General features: G+C 38.8%; 1 protein-coding gene across 1 annotated transcript in view; it reads left to right on the top strand.

Annotated features, from left to right (window-relative positions):
* SPAG17 (sperm associated antigen 17) overlaps positions 1-21,174 on the top strand; it is a 265,493-nt gene that overhangs the window by 109,411 nt on the left and 134,908 nt on the right. Inside the window, exons 6-13 of the mRNA XM_044004478.1 lie at positions 5,363-5,557; positions 6,530-6,732; positions 9,747-9,905; positions 10,537-10,612; positions 11,366-11,472; positions 14,631-14,768; positions 15,016-15,129; positions 18,659-18,809. Of these exons, the coding sequence (XP_043860413.1) occupies positions 5,363-5,557; positions 6,530-6,732; positions 9,747-9,905; positions 10,537-10,612; positions 11,366-11,472; positions 14,631-14,768; positions 15,016-15,129; positions 18,659-18,809 (1,143 nt within the window). The remainder of the gene's footprint in view (positions 1-5,362; positions 5,558-6,529; positions 6,733-9,746; positions 9,906-10,536; positions 10,613-11,365; positions 11,473-14,630; positions 14,769-15,015; positions 15,130-18,658; positions 18,810-21,174) is intronic.

The raw sequence follows: 21,174 nt of genomic DNA, 5'->3' as shown, positions 1-21,174 counted from the left end.
GCATAGTTCTAACTCCTTGGTAACCCTTCTGGGGTGGGGGTGGGGAGCACCCCAGGTTAGGTATTACATAAAAGGACTCAGAGTGTGCATGTGCTAGTTTGGGGGAGGGGAGTGGAAGGGATGTATGATATTTGCCCTCATCTCTCTTCTAATACAATCCAGAAAGTATTTATGAAGTGCCTACTTCAAGCATGGCACTGTGCTAGGAAATGGAGTTACAAAGAGGAAAAATAAATTGTCCTTGCCCCTAGAGATCTTAAAACATCGACATAGATATATAGAGATAGAGTTAGAGACAGAGATGGAGATGTATGTATATGTATATATACAGACATATATGTATACATGTGTATATATAATATAAATATATTATAATATACAGACCCATACATACATACAGAGACAGAGACAGGGAGAGACAGAGACAGAGACAGAGACAGAGACAGAGACAGAGACAGTCCTAATTACTTAGGAGGACCTAAAAAGACTTCCCAAAGAAAATAACACATGATTTGAGCCTTGAAGGAAATTAGGGACAATGGGTAGGGAAGAAGAGGAAAAAGTGAATTCTAGGCACATTCCTCTTTACTGCTCAGCATTGGGTCCAGAATAGTGGTTCCCCTTATCATTTCAACCTTTCAAAGAATGGAATGATGATTAATGCAGAGCAAGAACTTGTCATTGGCTCTGTTTTTAATTTTTAAAAGAGAGGGTGATAGAAAATGGCCAGATAATTGAAATTCCCCCATATATCATGCTTCTTCCCTTGCCCTTCCAGGTTTATCCATGTCCTGAATTCTTCATGTCTTTCCTCCTCTGTCCTAGTGGTCTCTAGATCACTACTTTCTCCCTTTATTGTTCCTCCACCAAAATAACGTACACTATGTTTTACACCTCCTAATTCCTTTATGCAATAATACCTGCTTAACAAAAAATACTACTTCCCCATTCCTTTTATCTACTCTGCTCCTTTTGAATAATAAATAACCTTCAAGGTCTATTTATTCTAGTCATTGACTCAGTTATACCTATGAGGTAAAATTTGTCCCCTTCATTAAGATCTCTAGCTCAGGGGCAGTTAGGTGATGCAGTGGAGAGAGCACGGGTCCTGGAGTCAGGAGGACCTGAGTTCAAATCCGGCCTCAGACACTTAACACTTACTAGCTGTGTGACCCTGGGCAAGTCACTTAACCCCAATTGCCTCACTAAAAAAAAAAATTTCTAGCTCAACCTGTTTATTACCCACATGTTGTACACTTGTATATAGGCATCTGAGGCCATATATTTTACTGATGACTCTTTTCTTGGATTTTATCTTGAAATAACCAGTCATTTCTTTAGCTATTTTTCTTCCTAAGCTGTACCTGCTATTCTTTTTTTTTAAGTTTGTTTTTTTTTGGGGGGGGGGGGGGGAGCAGTTAGGGTTAAGTGACTTGCCCAGGGTCACACAGCTAGTAAGTGTCAAGTGTCTGAGGCCGGATTTAAACTCAGGTCCTCCTGAGTCCAGGTCTGGTGCTTTATCCACTGCGCCACCTAGCTGCCCCTGCATCTGCTATTCTTTATGGCATCTGATTTGACAGATCTAAGTAAGAAGCTTCCTCTTTCCTCTCTCGTTTTTCAGTTTAATATCCTTTTGTAAGACTCCAGGCAAATACATATTTTTAACTAGCCCTTATTAGTTGTACTGTACTCCATCCTAGGTGAAAGTCTGTCATTTATCTTAATCCATGGACCAGAAACCCAAACCTCTTTATTAGCACCATCTAATCCATAGATCCCCTTTCCAAATCTGCCTTTCTCTTCTGGACTTTCAATTAGCAGTGGTAACCCCAATTCCACTCCCCCAACAAAAGACCCACCTGTGTCCCTAAGGCATTTAATTTCTTCCTTATGACTTCCAATTCCTAGCAATGGTTCCAATATTCTTTCTGGCAGTGGTATTTGTCCCAGCACAAATCACAGGGAATAGTTAGTGTTCATCAGGTTTAAAAAGAGTTAGGAGGCTCTCTATCACAAGCTCAATATGAGCCTCAGGAAGCCATCAGATCACTCAATATTTTTCTCTATCTCAGGACAACTATAATAATAATAGGGGCAGCTAGGTGGCGCAGTGGATAAAGTACCAGCCCTGGATTCAGGAGAACCTGAGTTCAAATCTATCCTCAGACACTTGACACTTACTAGCTGTGTGTCCCTGGGCAAGTCATTTAACCCTCATTGCCCTGTGTATTGAATGTATATTGTATATATGTGTATATCTATATACATACACACAGTACATGTACATGTACATATACATAGTTTGTGTGGAAGGTAGAAGGGCCTGGGAGGGCAGCAAGAGGGATGGAGGAAGTCTCCTATAGAAAGTGGGATCTGAGGGTGATACCGAGGTGAGGAGAAAGCTCATTCTTAGTATGTGGTGGAACTTGGGTAGAGGGTATGGGTAACTGTCAGGTATGAAGAACACCAAGCAGGCCAGTGTGGCCAGGTCATAGAGTGTACAGAGCACTGTGAAGTGTAAGAAGACTGGAAAGGCAAGCATGGGCCAAGTTGTGAAGGGTCTTTACCCAATACCAAACAGAGTCATAGTTTATATTTGATTAATTGCTAGCAAGGCTCTCTCTACTTAAATTTAAATATGTACCTCTTCATATAAGAACCTACATCTTATAGTTAGAGAGAACCTCGAAGCCCTCATAGTCCAACCCTCTCATTTTACAAATGAGGAAATTAAGGTATAGGGAGGTTAAGTGATTGGCTAAAAGATCATACATCAGGGGGCAGCTAGGTGGCGCAGTGGATAAAGCACTGGCCCTGGATTCAGGAGGACCTGAGTTCAAATCCAGCCTCAGACACTTGACACTTACTAGCTGTGTGACCCTGGGCAAGTCACTTAACCCCCATTGCCCTGCCCAAAAAAAAAAAAAAAAAAAAAAAAAAAAGGATCATATATCTAGGAAGTAGCAGAGACAGGATTCAAACCCAGGTCCTCTGCCTCTAGAGTCATTACTCTTTCCAATCTGTCATGGTTTCTGGTAATATGTTTATGATAACACCATGTAGCTAAGGTCTCCTTAGTTTTTTTTAAGACTCTGACCTCAATATTTCCTACTTCACACTGTCTCTATTCCATAGAAGCAAACCTGGAATGGTTGGTCTCATTATTATTTCACAGGACCATATGCAGGAATATGGCATTTGTGATGAGGCACAAAGAAAGGTAGAAAGAGGAGAACCTCCCCCCCCCCCCGCAAAACACCCTGTTTCACTTATGGTTAACAGAACCATCCCAACTATCAACTGATTTAATTGGTGGTTATACCATCAGTGCATGGTCTGATGCCACCTGCAAGTTCAAGCAATAAGTGACAAGGGTCATAGGAATATTGGAAGCAACTTGGCATTATCTTCCTTCCCCTCCATGGCCTGACATCTAAGGATACTAGGCACCTCAAAGGCCCTGGTGAGGTAACAACTTTGCCTCACGAAATCAGGAGTGTTAAAACTTTGAATCATGTTCATAACGTTACCACTGACTCCTTTGGTTAAAATGGGAAAATCAGAAATTTCAACTGATCAATCCCTAAGTGTTGTTAAGTGCCTATATGTGCCAGGTAAAGGGAATACAGACGTGAACATGAGACGCCTCTGCAATTCAAGGGGCTTGCCTTCTCCTAGGGTGATATAACATATAAACCAATAAGTAAATAAGCTGTGGGTCTGGAAATATTCATGAAACTGTCTTAACATCATCTCTTCCATTGACGTCCTATCATGAAGCGTTATCATGACATGGAGGTGACCCTATGCCAGCTCCTACCAAATTGAAAAGGCTTTCTGTATGGATGGGCCCGGTGATGGATTGCATGGGTGTATCTATCTCATGGTCGAGGGCTACCTGCTCAGCTAAGTTCAAAGAAGCTTCTCACTTGAAATGTGGAGACACCAGAGAAAAGTTTTGGTGGTTCAAGACTACCAGAGAAATTCACAAAAGCCATCTATTAAGGAATATGAAAGTGCTACAATCTGCGTCACCTTGCCTTTGGATCTATTGAAAGCACCGAACTGAAATAAAACAAAGTCTTGGCATCTATACACAGTATAAAGATGATTGAGATATAAAGCCCTTTGGTCTGATTTAACCCATATTTTAAGATGGAAATAATTAGTTAGCATTTAATAATAACAAATAATTTTAAAATAGGAAAACTTTTGAACAGTAGTCTTAGATGTGCATATAACATATGCCATTGAATTAAGATGTAATAAATAAGACAATATTAAAGTCCTATGCTAAAGCCTATGCCTAGCCTTCATTATATAGCATGGAGGTGAACTTGGCTATTTGAAAGCTGTGCCAAAATCATATAAGCTCTGACATCTGCCAAGATGGCAAGGCTTCCAACATGAGCATGGTGACAGACTTCTATGCATCTGTTTTCAGAAAGGCTATGACCAGATTGGTCACTGGGTGGTGATTTCTTGGACCCAACCACTCTGGAAGACTGTCTATTAAGTCATGGTCAGACATAGGTCATAGATTTAGGGTTGAAAGGAGCCTTTGGGATTTCATCTGGTCCAAACCATCCCATTTTACAGATAAGGACACTGAGGCCCCGATGTGTAGCATGGCTCATTGAAGTCACTCAGGAAGTACATGGCACAGCCAGGTTTGAACCTCGATCCTCTGGTTCCAAATCCAGAGCCCCGTTTCAGTCGGCCGTGCTGCCTCCCTCTGAGTTATGATGTACCTTTGTGGAAGGAAGAGCCATTCGGACAAAACCATAGATAACTGAAGCAAAAACAAACCAAGCGAATACCGAATGAAATCACTGATAGCCACTGAACTAATGTCTGGCAACGCCCCCTGCTCATACAAATAGGGAGAGCTCTTTTGCAGGAAGCAATTCCGTATCCTATTTCCCTATCCTGTAAACACCCTGTCCCTCAAATTATAAAATCCCTCAGAATTGAAGCTGCTCATAATTCCAGAGTGAGCCCAGATGTTGCTTAAAATTATTAGACACAAAGAAGCCGAAGTCTTCACTTTGAAGAAAGACATGAGATTAAGCTGGTCATCATTACCACCCATCCCTTGGAGGCAGGATTTCCATCCCCGCCCCCCCCCCACACACACACACCATGGTTCACGTGTTACATTTGCACACCTAATCAGAGGGCTTGTAAAACTGCCCAGGCTCTGATGGCTGGGAAGGACGGTAAAGAAACCGGAGGCACTAGATGCTGCAGCAGCCAATAGGCCTCCTTTGGGCAAGAATGATAAATGCCTGTCGAATGAATGGCGCTTAATCTGTTCTATAGTGTTGTAACAGCCTGATTTCTTTTATTATGTTCTGAACAGATGATGAGCCAGACGATGGCGCCCAACATTACTTTATCATCACAGGCTTTTACAATCCACAGCTACTGGCAATTATGACGGAGCTTGGGGTTCCTGTATCCAATGTGATTAAGCTGACTTCCGAGAATTATGAACCTCTGAAGGCATACCTGGCAGGACTTAGCCAGCAACAAGAGGCCCAGCTTCTGACAGAAAGTATGTGACTGGATCCCCAGCTTTCTCCTTTGCAGCTGAAAAGCTTAACGATACTTACTGGCGGTGTTACCAACAGATCATGTGCAGAAAACAGTGCTCCCCTAAACAGATCCTTAGCTCTCTTCATCTATGATCTCCTCTTCCTTCCATTCCAACAGACAAATAACCTGCCTTTTAAAAATTGAAATCCCCCCTTACACAGATGTACAACCACCTAAAACTGGGATCAGCAACCTTTGCAGAAAGATGAGCCATTCTGGGACGTTCTTTGCAGAGAGTTATGAGAGAAAAAGAGGTGGGGGAGGGAGGGAGGAAGGAAGGGTAGAAAGAAGGAAGGAAGGAAGGAAGGAAGGAAGGAAGGAAGGAAGGAAGGAAGGAAGGAAGGAAGGAAGGAAGGAAGGAAGGAAGGAAGGAAGGAAGGAAGGAAGGAAGGAAGGGAGGGAGGGAAAGAGGGAGGAAGGGAAGGAGAGAGGAAGGAAGAAAAGGAAGGAAAGAAGAGTGGAGAGAAAGAGAAAGAATGAAAGGAAAGAAAGGAAAGAGAGAAAGGGAGAGAGAGAAGCAGAGAGAGATTTATATACCATATATTTATATACCATATCTATGGAGTGTATTGTGCATATATAAACATATATATGTACACATATATATTTTAAGTTGATCCTAGACTGCTTTATACCAATTTCATCAATGCTGATTTATACGTTTTAGGTGATTTTTTTTTTTCTGGATCTGTGATGCCACTGGTGTAGGAAATCCCCAATGAGGAAACTCCTTTTATCAAGGTAGATCAGCAACTGCTTTACATCTTACCACCTTAGAAAGTCACCTAGGGTACTGAGAGCACCATCCCAGGAAGTGTCACAGAATGATGTCCTTCCTGGAATTTTCTGGTGCCAAGTAGATACCTTGTAATGCGCATGTCTGCCAAATACCAACTAAGCAAGAAACCTTTTTCTCCTCTATGTAACATAGGTACACCTACAATGTCAAAAGAAATAGAAGCCGAAAAACTGAAGAGGGAAAAAGACATAAAAGATCTTGAAATTTTCTGGAAATACTTGGAACCAATTCTGAATAATGGGAAACCTGAAACTAATCTCTTTGACATCTCCAGGCTTGAACACCTGGTTAGGGAAGAGTTCCTTCCTGTAGACTGGTCAGACAGTGAACTACTGGTTAGTAGCTTCGCATTTGTAACCATGGATACATTTATTGAATAATTTATTGAGTAACTACTATGTTCAAAACACTGTGGTTGGTCCAGTGACTGTTATCACCAATATGTTTATTCATTAAATACTGGATAATGTATATAGCTTGATTCCAAGGCTTCCATAGTGTTTCTACATCTAAGGCCTTGGAACAGACTAAGATAATATTAAGAAAAACTCATATTTAGAGAGGAATTTAAGCCTCTAAATCATTTTCCTTGCAGCAACACTACGAGTTAAGCATTTTAATTGTACATATGAAAAGAAAAAAAAATTAAGTCCAGAGATGAGGCGATTTGCCCAAGGCTACAGAGCTAGTTGGAAGCAAAGCTAGGATTTATTCTTTCTGCTACACAAACTCCAGGGAACAATGAACCTGTGGCTTTGGCTAAGTACTAAAGAGAGGCTTGTGCCTTCTTTATAACTACTAAAATAATCTCATCACTAATAATAAATTGGTATTTGACTTAGGTGTTTTTCATGCTTGGGCTTTAGTTCAAATAACAGTGCTTCTAAGACACTTGCCTTTCTCATGAAAACATTTCTAGAGAAGCAGTGTGGATTAGTAGATATGGATGGATGTATTTATGTATATATGTATATATATATATGTATATTTCTATATTTTTATATATGATCTGGGTGTAACACCACTTGTGGACATATGTCTTCTCCTCAGTCCACACCATACCCAGTAGACAGCAAAGGTGCTCATTGATACCCCTTTCTATAGCAGTACCCCACTATATGTATATGGGGTACCCCATATTGTCATGGGACCTTCTCTTGCCCTAGTTCATAGCCTTTGCCTGAATTCTGTAATGAACTGTACCATGAGCTCCTTGCCAGACCTGGGCCCCAGTATCCGTTGATCTTTTTATATCCCTGTGCTGGATAGGGAAAATGGCTTATTGTAACTTTTTCTTGGATTTCCCTGAGGATTCAGTCTGATACATTTTCTTGATCTGTGTGAAGGAGTTTTGAAAGGAAGTTTGCTATATATACTTCTTCTGGCTAATCCACTGTTTTTGTTCTGCCTTTAACCAAATAAACCAAATTAACCAAATAAAATTTAACCAAATAATAAAACAAAGTTTTTAGGACTTGAACTCATCACTTAAAGTCAGAAAGACCTGGGCTCGAATGCAGATCAAATGATAAGTGCTATTATTAGTAAATAGATGAATAGATAGATTAATGGATGGGAGGAAGGAAGGACAAACAGATGGATAGATGGATAGATAGATAGATAGATAGATAGATAGATAGATAGATAGATAGATAGATAGATAGATAGATAGATAGCGCTTATTATATTCTAGGCACTATGCAAAGTATTGGGGATACAAATACATGCAAACAAGAAAATCCCTGCCTTCAAGGAGTTCACAATCTAACAGAAGAAAACAATACATACAAGGGTGTTCATTCCAGTGGTATGGGAATAGCCTAGTTTGGGGCAAGATAAGGGAAAAGTCTATCTATTAGATACTTAATAGTGTCTATTAGGGACAGATAGGTAGTGCGATAAATACAGAAGTGGGCCTGGAGTCAGGAGGTCCTGAGTTCAAATCAGGTCTCTAATACCTACTAACTTGTGATTCTAGACAAGTCACTTAATTCTTTTTGCCTCGGTTCTCATCTATAGAATGAGCTAGAAAAGGAAATGGCAAACGACTCCAGTATCTTTGCCAAGAAAACCCAAATGGGGTCACAAAGAGTTGGACACAACTGAATGACTAAACAACAAGTGTCAATGTGACAATATTTGAGCTCAGCATACTGGGGCAGAGCCTAAGGTTACAGTAGGAGGGGACTGATGGAATTGCAGGCAGCATGCTGCACAGATGGTGATTCTTTAGTAATGAGTCAAAGCCACAAATGAATTGTTCCTTGAAGTCTGGTACAGTGGAAAGAATCTTGGACTACGGAGACTTGAGTTTAAATACTGTCTCTGCTTCTTACCAGCTCTCCGGCCTTGGACAAATCACCTCCCATTTCTGCACCTCAGTTTTCTCATTTGTACAGACAAGGATAATAATGTTTGGAATGCCTACCTTATAGAAATATTGTGATGAAACTCCTTTTTGACTGTTTCCATTCTCTGAACCCTTTGAAAGTCTCTCTTCTAAAACCTGGATTTCATATGAGATCCTACCCATCTTTCTCCTCATTTTTACCAGGAATTCCAAGATGGAACCTCCAAGGTTCCCATCATTTCTACTTCAAGCAACTAGTTTGTCTTTATTGATCACAGTTGGGTCCAGAACAGCAGTTTTCCTTGTTGTGGAATTTTTAAATAAACAAATCAAGAATTTATCTGCCACTCTACTTTTGGCAGAGATAAAGCTCCAGCAGATGTCTCAATTATTTAAAAGCCTAGTAAATAATTTCTTTGTGTGCTACAATTGTAATCTGTTTGGATTCAGGCTAGCTATATCTGTCACAAAAGTGAATACACTGCTTTGAGAAGCAGTGGTTATCTCTTCCTCAGAGGTGTATGGTTGGGCCACTTGGCCTTGGAGGGCAGAATGGCACCAGTGAAAAAGTACTGAGCTTGGAGTGAAAGAATCTGAACTAAGATCCTAGTTCTGCCACTTACTACCTTATATGACCCTGGGCAAGTCATTTAAGCTCCCCAGTTTCCTCATGTGTAAAATAAGGAGATTGGGCGAGATGAACTTTGAAGTCCCTGTAATCTATGTCCCTATGATTAGATGCCTATTTCAACTATGAGCTTCTCTGCAAGTTCTGCAATTCTTTAGTGTCTAGTGTATAGCACTATGTCTGGAATAAAGTAGGGGCTTAATAAGTGTTTATTGATTGCTGATTATTATAAAAATAGTGGAGAAGAGACATATATGTGCAGGCAGGGGCTAGCTTAACAATTATGACATTAGGTAGCTATAGAGATATTTCCTGAATTTTACTTCATTACACAAAACTAATGACCGTCTCAATGGCATTTCCCCCTGTAGCTGGACCTTGGTACTGAACTTTTTGAAGTCATTGCTTGCTTGATATATGACAGCTTGGACTGGAGGCGGCAGCATCTGAACTACTTAGAAAACATGAGGCTTATTAATGTCCCACAAGTCTTAAGTGCTCCTTCGGATATCCCTTGGACTCCTGAGGTAGCATGTTCTCTTGTCATTAAAGAGCTGGCTAAACTATTTAGAGAAGCCTGTTTTCTTGATTTGTGATATAATATGCAGAATGTTATGTAGAAGAATAAACCATGAAAATACCTGGGATAAATTGATGCCATGGCATCAAGAGCTATAACGAGGAAGATGGAGTGGGAAGAGTAGCATTAGTCTCAAACACATCTCTAAAACAATGTGGTTAGGGATGGAATGTAGCTCCTAGCTCCCTTATCTCAGGACACTTGGTGGTACACTCTTTCCATTTTTTGATTTTTAATAGGGGAAGATTTCCCCAACTCTAAGCAACCTCATTATGATCCAACACTTCATCCAGTCTAAGGTTGTTCCACAGGAGAAAAATTCTGAATGTTCTGCCCCTACCTAAAATCAATCAATCAAGCCATAACTTTAATTAGGAAAGCAAGAAGTGATCATCTCCATAATGGGCTTCCCCTGATTCTGATAATTTACATCTGACCTTAGGCAGATCATTGGGGGGGTAAATGTAGTGATCCAGAAGGTTAGGAAACACCAGTGTTATCTCAGGAAAGACATTACCAGCATTTAAGAGCATTTCTTTTAGCCCAATTGCTTAGATGTGTCTTTTTCGTGATTCTTTTAGGGGGCATCTGCAAGTTCAGCTGCCATTTCAACAAAGAAGAAACCACAGACAGAAGAGTCACAGCTAACACGAGAAAGTATGTATGAAACCTTTCAGGTTGAGATTCAGTTCAGCTCAACACTTTGATAAAACAATGACTCACTTCCTAAACGGTACACAGCACTGTTCTGAGTACTGGAGACACCAAGACAAAAAGAAAGCAGTCCTTTCCCCCAAAGAGATTTTATTCTTCTGGGGGGATACAAGGTATACACAGATTGTAAAATGCAACCAAATTTGAGGGAAGTGTGGAGAGTCTTAGCAACTGGGTGGAGTTGGGGTGGAATCAAGGAAGGCTTCTTAGAAGTGACCCTGGGGGCAGCTAGTTGGTACAATGGATAGAGCACCGGCCCTGGATTCAGGAGTACCTGAGTTCAAATCCAGCCTCAGACACTTACTAGCTGTGTGACCCTGGGCAAGTCACTTAACCCCAATTGCCCCACAAAAAAAAAAAAAAAGAAATGACCCTGAACTGAGCCTTGGAGACATACAAGGACTCTAAGAGATGAGTATGAAAGTGCATTTCATGTTGGGTGAGCAGAGGCAAGGAGGGTACATATATTCAGTTATGAGATGTTGAGTTTGGCTTGAACATTGAGTGTGTGAATGGGAGGATGGACAGTTCAAAGGATTTTCTTGAGAAAGGAGTAATTATCCTCAAACTCGTTTCTAATATCTCTTGACCTCTTCTCGGTAACCTTAGTGTAGCAAAGCCTTCCAGCCATGAATGAAATGCTAATGAAGAATACCGCTTAATAGTGCAGTGGGTCATTTCTGTTGTACACAATAGGTTTGCTCTCTACTGAAGTGGATATGAGATATTACAATGATTTGATGGAACAGATTCCTGAAGAATTCATTTCTGTGCCTTTGATACTTAATGGCATCTTGGAACAGGTGGGTAATGCCACATAGTCATTTCTCCAACTTTGTGACCTTCAGCAAGTCACTTAAACTCTCTATACTTTGGTTTTCTCATCTGTAAATCAAGGGCTGATTGATAGAGATGTCTGTTTTATTTATTCCCTGAAGCCCCTGTGAGGATAAATATGAGGTAATGATTATGGGGGGAGGGCAGAGTTTAATCATCTTTACAGGGGATAAGACTTGAAGTGAGAAGCCCTGGTTTCAAGTACTAATTCTTCTACTTTCTGTTGTGTGACTTTGGGCAAGTCATTTATCCTGGGCCTTAGTTTCCCCATCTTTAAAGTGAGGGGGCTGGTTTAGATAGAGATCTCTTCTAGCTCTATATCTATGATTCTGTTGTCGCTCAAGGCTCAAACCCATTTGCTAAGACTCAACTCATTGTTAGATTGCTAGATGTTCTCATGCCTACATGAGAGGTGGATTAGGCAAGAGCTTGGGAAAGGAGAGATCCTAACCCTTCTGACCACTAGCTTCCAAAGAGGATATACTCATTTTCAGGTTCTCTTCAAATGCAACAGATAGGTCAGAAAAGATGAGGACTCAGAAAAGACCATCAGAGTGGACAATTAAAAGGTCATTGGTAATATAGGAGAAAGTAATTATAATTGAGTGATGATGTCAAAATCCATAATGCAAAAGATTGAGGAGTCAGTGAATGAATGGTAAAAGGAGGCACTGAATGTAGAGAGCTTTCTCTAGTGATATCTTGGAAAAGGGGGAGAGAGTTTTAAGACGCAGCTTGTGGGTATGGTAGGGCCTAGTGATTATTGGTAAGGGGAGGGGGTGACATATATGTGTGTGTATGTGTGTGTGTGTGCATATATATATATATATATATATATATACATATACACACATATACACACACACACATATATTTATATACATATATAGGGATGAGAATATAGAAGGATGAGAATGGAGATGGGGAAGTGATAATTGAGTTTGTAATCTGTTGGAATAGATGGGAGGGGATAGAATCCAGGGCATATGCAGAAGAGTTAGCCTTGGCAAGAAGAAGGGTCATCTCTTTATCAGAGACTGCAGAAAAGGAAGAAAGAGAAGGGGATAATCTGAGGGAGTTTTGAGATGAAGAGAAAAGGGAATGCACAGAGAATGGGTTCAATTTTCTCAGCTGAGAGGGAGGTGGGAGGTTTGAGAGGATTAAGCAAAGAAAAGAAGATTTGAAATAGTTTCTGGGGGGAATGAGATAGGCAATTGATTGAAGAAAAATAAAAAGACTATCCTGATTCCATGATGGCCTGGTTAAAGTTGGATAACATGAATTTATAAAGTATGCAGCCATCACTGTTGTATGGCTTCCTCTAGTTCCATTCATTACCACCTGAGTAAGAGCAGAGGAAGTTGATGGGAGTAAAGGACTTTGCCATAGATAATTGACCAAAGCACTTGCCACAATAAAAAGACTAAAAAAGCCTAGAAGCCACTTCAAATATCATACCCTGGATCTACTTGCCAGGCAAAGATAGATGATAGCCATGGAACTACCTATCTTCCCAACCTTTGGGAAGAAGATAGTGGAAGCCTAACATTCCCATGTCAAGTGGATTTCTCCCCCATCCCTAGTGGAGGATTTTTAAGAGATCATGGACAAGGGGCAGCTAGGTAGCACAGTGCATAGAGCACCGGCCCTGGATTCAGGAGGACCTGAGTTCAAATCTGGCCTCAGACACTTATCACTATACTGGCTGTGTGACCCTGGGCAAGTCACTTAACCCCAATTGCCTCACCAAAAAAAAAAAAAAGAGATCATGGACAAGATCTCAGAGGATATTAAGAAAAGGTTGGGTTGTGATTTGCATTCTACACTAATGAAATCTGCTCAAGGATTATAGTATTAAGATATCATTAACCATAGAATACTATAGAAAATAAGCTATTATCATCAGGACAGACCCAGTGACAGATTATATTCTGATCATAAGAAAACCAGCCTCACAAAGTTTGAAAAATCTCTTCACCTGGTTGGTAACAACAGTGATATTTGGTTTTGACCACAACAGTTCTTAGAGACTTCTACTGAGTGGCAGATGAATTAAAGTCTCTACATGAGTAGAAGTAGTGTCCACATTGATGAAAATCATGACTGTCTGAAATATTACAGTATCACTATGTTGTTGTTTTTATTATATTTCTTGACCAACCCCTGGCTTGTTGTATAAATATAAGCCAGTTACTTCCTTGCTACTGAAGGGTCAATCCATTTTATCTTTGTGAGATCCATGTGGCCTTGGGTTCTTGAAGACTATGGCAATATAGCACAATCTCTAAAGAGTCATGTGAAACTAGAAAAGATTTTAGACTGGATCTTTATTTTCTAAGGACCAGCCTAGCTAAATCAGAAAGGTTCTCAACTAAGATGGCTGCAGGGTAATTAACTTCCCCACCTTTCTCAAATATCACCTACCAATCTTAGAGGAATTATGGATCTGTATCTTTGTATTTTTATGCCTCCACCAACATGGCTTCTTAAACTTTTGAAGGATTTCACATCTCTGGACTTCAGTTTCATCATTTTCCTTTTTGCCTGAACTAATGATTGCATTGGTGTAGGGGAATTCTTAGGGAGACACCTCTTTCCTATACTGCTTTCAGCTCTTTTGCATCTTATAGTAGCAGAGAGATGCCTGAGGTAGTAAGAGGTTAAATGATTTGACCATTGTCACATAGTATATATTCTGGACTTGAACTCCAGTATTTCTGACTTCTAGACTTAATTCCACTGTACCATGCTGCCTCAACTTCTCCATTTAGATGAGAATTTTACCTACTAACCTCTTAAAAAGTTTAAAAAGCTAATGTGTAGCCATTGAGATTTTTAAGAGAAAAATGCAAGTTTCTTTAAAAAAGACATACATTAGAGCATTCTTACTTCTGTAGTAGTAGTGCTTCTCATATAATTGTGTCCAGTTGTATGTTCAATAAGAAAGTATTTAATTGATCTTCCCATTTATTTGCTTATTTTCACAATTACTGATCCTCTACTTGCAGCAACTATTTTATTTTTCCCCTGATTTATTGAATTAATGTAATTTAATTTTAAAAATTCACCATTAGGACAGCTACTCTCTTGAAGGGAAATGAATATTTTTTTAATATTTTAATAGATAGTGGCAACAGAGAATGAGCTTCTCCCACCTAGCTTAAGGCCACCCACGCCCAGAGAAGATGGGTTGGATCCCAGGATCGCAGCTCACATTGTATCTATCCTGCCATCTCTCTGTCTCACAGAATGTGAAAAAGAGGTAAGTATGGATTTGTTCCTGTTCAACTCCACCACTGGAAAATCTTGTCTCTTTTTAAAATCTAACATGTGGGGGGCAGCTAGCTGTCACAGTGGATAAACTACTGGCCCTGGATTCAGGAGAACCTGAGTTCAAATCCTACCTCAGACACTTGACACTTACTAGCTGTGTGACCCTGGGCAAGTCACTTAACCCTCATTGCTCCACAAAAACAAAAAAATCTAACATGTGATTTGCCATTAAACAGAATCTACATCGTATATTCTTACCTGAGGATGAGAGAGAGAAAAAAGCAGACCAGAAAGGTCCTCTCATATTGAACTACCATGATGCACAGGGTCACAAGAAGCATGTACTAAAGGTAATTATTGTTAATATTACAATTATTATACATGTAAAGTGAGACACCTGACATAGTGGATAGAAAGCAGAAAGATCTGGGTTCAAATTCTCACCTTTGACAATCTGGTCATGTGATCCTGGTCAAGTCATTTAACTTCAGTGCTCTACAAAATTATAGAAATTATAGAAAATGTGCCAGCCTACTTTGGTCTAAGGAGTTTCTTCACCCAAAAATTCCCTAATACCATTAAAGCCCTAGGATCCAGTTCCTAGCCTCCATACAAATTGGTGATGATGATAATGGTGGTTGTAATGGTGATGATGGTGGGGAAATTGATAGTGATGGCGGTGATGGTGCTTATAATGATGATTACAGTTGTGGTGGTGGTGGTGGTGGTGGTGGGCTGCTGCTCTGGCAATCAGGAAGGCCTGGATTGAAGCCTGGCCTCTATCATATACTAAATTTGTGATTCGGGGTAAGTCATTTAGCTTCCCAGTATCCCAGGCAATTCTCTTTAAGACTAGGAGTTATAGAAGAGTTGCCAATTTGCTATAGAAGAATACATTTCTTACTGGATTTCCCTACATCACTGAAATTGCAATTTTGTATTGATCATAATCAAAATCATTCCCCACTTCACTTCTCCTATTACTTTATACATATTTATATACATATATATATGTATATATATATATATATATATATAGAGAGAGAGAGAGAGAGAGAGAGAGAGAGAGAGAGAGAGAGAATATAAACTCCGTGAGGATAAAGACTATGTTGTCCTTGTAGAGGCAGCGAGGTAATGCAGTGGATAGAGCGCTGAGTCTGGAGTTAGGAAGAGCTGAGTTCAAATCTGGACTCAGATACTTACTAGTTGTGTGACTCTAGGCAAGTCACTTAACCTCTCTTTGCCTCAATTTCTTTACCTGCAAAATGGGGATAACAATAGCACTTACTTCCCAGGGTTGTTGTGAGGATCAAAAGAGATGATACTTGTTTTTAAAAAGTGCTCAGCACAGTGCCTGGCACATAGTAGGTGTTTTATTTGTTTCTCCTCATATTTTCCAGGATCTAACACAGTGTCTTGGACATAAGAGGCATTTAACAAATATTTCTTCAAATATGTCTTCAAACTCACTTTCTCTTTGTTTTCCCCATACAACATTCCATTTCCCATCTACCTCCAAGCTCCCTGGGAATAAAGATTGTTTCGTTCTTTATGTTTGTGCCCCCAACACACAGAATAGTGTCTGACACACAGTAGGTACTTAATAAATGCTTGCTAATTCATTAAAGTTTGTAAGGTTCTATACACAGGGTGACCAAAAATCTGTGCAATTTTAAGCAACTAAATCTTACAACTGTACTGCCTTTTCTTTATCATATATGTATATATATAATATCGCATATAAATATACATTTCTATATTATATAAATCATATGTAATATATACATATGTAATAATATCAACATAGAGTTTATTTATAATATCTAAATATATTATTTTATGTAGAAGCAAATAAAGACTAGTATTCTAGTGTTCAATAAACTCAAAGACCCCGACTACTGGGGCAACAACTCATCATTCCATAAAATTGCTAAGAAAATGACAGCAATCTGGCAGAAATTAGATTTTTAGCAGGACCTCATAATATACCAAGATCAGCTCCAAATAGATATATAACAGGGATATAAAAGGCCAATGACAAATTAGGAGAGCAAGGAAGGAATTTCTTTTCAGATCTATAGATAGATGAAGAGTTAGTGATCAAACAAGGGAGAAAGAGAATCATAAAAGATAGAAGAACAATAAAATTTAAAAGTTAAAGAAAAAATAAAACTAGTTCCCATTAGGATAAGAAGGCAAATAGTTAACAGGGGGTAGGGGGAAATCTTTGCTGCAAGTTTCTCAGATAAATTTTCATTCCCAAAATAAGTAGATTCAAATTTATAAGAATAATAGTCATTTCCCAGTTGATAACTGATCAAAGGATATGAACATGCAAGCTATCAACAACCATAAGGGGAAAAATGCTACAAATCACTAATAATTAGAGAAATGCAAATTAAAACTAGGAGATTAAAGAAAATGACAAATGTTGGAGGGCCAATGGGAAAATAAGGCACTTTAATGCACTAGTTGACAATTTCCTGTGAATTAATTCACAGGAAAGCAGTTTTTACCTATGTTTAAAAGGTCACTAAGCTATGCATACCCTTTGGCCCAGTGATACCTCTGCTAGGCTTATTTCCCCAAAGAGATCAAAGATGAAAAGAACTTATGTGTTAAAAAATATTTAAAGCAATTATTTTTGTACTAGCAAAGAACTGGGATCTTTAGAAATATCCAACAATTGGGGAATGGCTGAGCATATTATGGTGTATGAATATAATGAAATACTTTTGTGATGTAAGAAATAATGAAGCGGATAGGTTCAGAGAAACATAGAAAGAACTGTATACCTTGATGCAGAGTGAAGTGAGCAAAACCAGAACAATTTATGTAATAACATCATTGTTAAAGAAAAAAACTTGGAAAGATTTAAGAACCCTTATCAGTGGAACGATCAACCATGATTCAAGAAGATTAATAATGAACTATATCTTGATAGAAAGGTGATAGATTTTAGATGAAGAATGATTTTTTAAAGATACAGAATGAAACAAACATTTTGGGACAAAAAATGCAAGAATTTGTTTTGCTTAACTATGCGTATTTGTTTCAAGGCATTTTTCTTTTTTTACTTTTAAATTGGGGGTAGACAAGAGGAAGATTAAATAAATGCTTATTAATTGAAAAATAAAATGGGGAAAATGTATAGGCCTTGTGTATGAAGTTTCATTTGAGCTGAACCTTAATAGAAAGCTAAGCATTTTAAGAGGTGGAGGTGAAGAAAGATTGCATTTCAGAAATGGGGCCAACTATTAACACACCAAAGAAAATAAGTTGTACTTCTACTTTGTAGACATGATCCTGCAAGTGCAACATCATTAGTTGAAACCTAAATAAAGTTATAAAGTTAAGCCATAAGAAGTGACTGTTTACAATATGAGCCCTGAGCTAGACAAAATGATGAGAAATAAAGTCAGTAGAGAATTCTTCCTTCATGATAGAGCCACCTTAACCATTTCTTCAGTAGCAACACCAATGGACTTGCCAAGATGGATCTTGTGGAGATGTTAGCGCATTTAGCTTTTAGTTAGTATCTGTTGGTATAAAAGCCAACAGAGGCCAGGAAAGGATCAGAAAAAGGGAAGATTAATCCATACCAACCTTTGGCAGTCTGTCAGTGCAGATGACGAGGTAGTTCCTTGCCTGTGCCAGGAAACTCTGGCCAAAAAAAACACACACAGTAAAAACCACGTTTTTTTGACCTTCAGCAAAATACTAATCGTTTGTCCTCTTCAATTACTATTGATATCCCCATCCTCAAATAATGAGTGTAAGGAGTATCATGTTTTCTATTCTACATATTTATAAGGTTCCTGACAGCTTACCTTCTTGGGAGACTGTAATGGTTTCTGTCACATTATTCTTTTGCATCAGGCCCAGAAGAATTTTGACCCAGTACAAATTGAGCAAGAGATGCAGGCCAAGCTACCACTGTGGAAACTTCTTCAATTCCCTTTGCCTCCTTTGTGGAATAATACCAAACGTCTGGCTACAATTCATGAACTCATGCACTATTGTACTAATGGTGAATAAATGTTTTAATTTTTTTATACTCATTTGTTCTCTGTGTATGTGTATGACATGGGATTAGTAGAAAGAGAGAGGTGATAGATTTTAGATGCAGAATGATTTTTTTTAAAGGTACAGCATGAGACAAATATTTTGGACAAAAACAATGCAAAAGAAATTGTTTTGTTTACCTTTGCATATTTTTCAACATATATCTGTAATACCTAATATATAAAACTTAATATATTAATTTAATTTTGATTATTCAATATATTCCATAAATAATCTATTAATTTAATGTAGATTGCATTTTAATATATTATATATACCTATATAATTTTTATATGTACATGTGTATGTATTTATATGTACACATATATATTCACCAATGAAAAATATGTTTACATACACACATATATGTATGTTATACACACACATATATATATAGTTTTCATTGGTGAAAAGTTTTCTGAGTCTGAAAAAGAAAATTTTTGCTGAATTGCTATTATTTTTATTTGGAATGATTGTAATGTTCTAAGCAGTGTGTTATCACTGTCAATACTCCACTCAATTAAATTGGTCCCAAAAGTTTCCTCTGGGCAAAAGGCATGGAACATCAAATACCTTTTATCATGTAATTCCTTTATTCAGTAATTGGAAAATCTCATGTGGACAACCTGTCTTTCAAAGTAAAAACTTTCTCCCCAGTCTGACAGTTAAACTGTGAATAGCAATAAGGAAGTTTAGGAAATAGCTGAAATGGAACAACAGAGTGGTCAGAAACTCAGGGAGGGGTTGGACTAGAGTCCTCTGAAGTCCCTTCTGACTTTGCTATTCTTTAATTTTTCAGTTTAACCCCTTAAAAATTATGTTCCCCACTTCTTCTGGGCCTTGGCTTCTGCTCACGTTAATTCCATAGAGTATTTCCAAAAGCAACCAATAGAAAACTTCTCCATGTCTCTCAGGGCTCTTGACACTGAAAAAAAAAAAAAAAAAGAATCAATCAACAAACACTTATTGTGCACCTCCTGTATACCAGATCCTCATCACCTCTTGCCTGGACGATTGTAAGAGTCTCCTTGATTCAAGTCCCTCCTCTTGCTGTAAAGCATCCTCTACACAGTTTTCAAAGTGATCTTCCTAAGGCATGGATCTCTAAAATCATGCTCACTTAAAATCCCCTGGCTCCCTATGACTTCTAGGATAAAATGCAAACTCCTCTATTTGACCTTTACAGCCTGTCCTAAATGCTCCTAATTTACCTTTCCAACCTGATGCTGGTTTACTCATCTTCACACATTATACAGTTGAGAAAAAACAAAACCCCACTAGCTTTCTTGCTATTCTACATATGGAATCTCATAGGCACACCCTCATCCATGAAATGCCTTCCTTCCTCTCTTCTTCCTCTTTGAATCTTCCTTCCCATCTAAGCTGCAATTAATTGCCACCTTTGATATGAAGCCTGTTCTTATTCCATCCCAGCTGCCAATGCTGTGTTTTTTCAAAATTACTTATATATGCATCATGTCCCCATTAAGAATGTAAGATTCTTGAGGGCAGGAAGTATTTTATTTTTGCCTTCATATGCCCAGAGCCTAGCACAGTTCCTGGCATACAATAATTACTTAATAAATGCTTGTTGATTGATTGGCTGAATGAACTATTGATTGATTGGAGATCCGGAAACAAAAATAAGCAAGTTCTTGCCCTGGAAGAAGTTATCCTCTGCCTGGTCAGCCATAGCAGGACATGTTTATGATTTTATTGAGCAAATCAAGATGTCATACATTCTTTGTTTCCACCTCTATCCTTCTTTATACCCTAAAATGCCTCAGTTTCTTCACCAATCATTTCTTCTTTACTAGAGAAAAAGACATAAGGGCTGAAGATTCCCTTATAAACTTTTTCTCTGCCTGCCTTAGTCTTAACCTTCCTTCAAGGCCTAGCTAAAATTCCACCTCTCCGTTTACCTTTTGCTACTGATTCTGGCCCACAACAATTCCTTCCTCTGAACCTCTAATAAATATAGTCTCTTTACCACACCTTTCACACTTAACATATTCTATTGTGAGGTCTCCTACTACATTGATATGTCTTGTCCCTCCAAATACTTTTTTACTTCTTTGTGTATCCCATGGAGGGCAGCTAGGTGGCATAGTGGGTAGAGTACCAGGTCTGGAGTCAGGAAGATTTGAGTTCAAATTGAGCCTCAGCTACTTACTAGTTTTGTGACCCTGGGTGAGTCACTTAACTCATCTGTAAAGTGAGCTAGAGAAGGAAATAACAAACCACTCCAGCATCTTCACCAAGAAAACTCCAAATGGGGTCGTGAACAGTCAGACACTACTCAACAACAATACCCCACAGAACCTAGCATA

Source organism: Dromiciops gliroides, chromosome 4 (genome assembly GCF_019393635.1).
Source record: "Dromiciops gliroides isolate mDroGli1 chromosome 4, mDroGli1.pri, whole genome shotgun sequence".
Classification (NCBI taxonomy): domain Eukaryota; kingdom Metazoa; phylum Chordata; class Mammalia; order Microbiotheria; family Microbiotheriidae; genus Dromiciops; species Dromiciops gliroides.
This window is presented reverse-complemented; position numbering and strand designations above follow the sequence as displayed.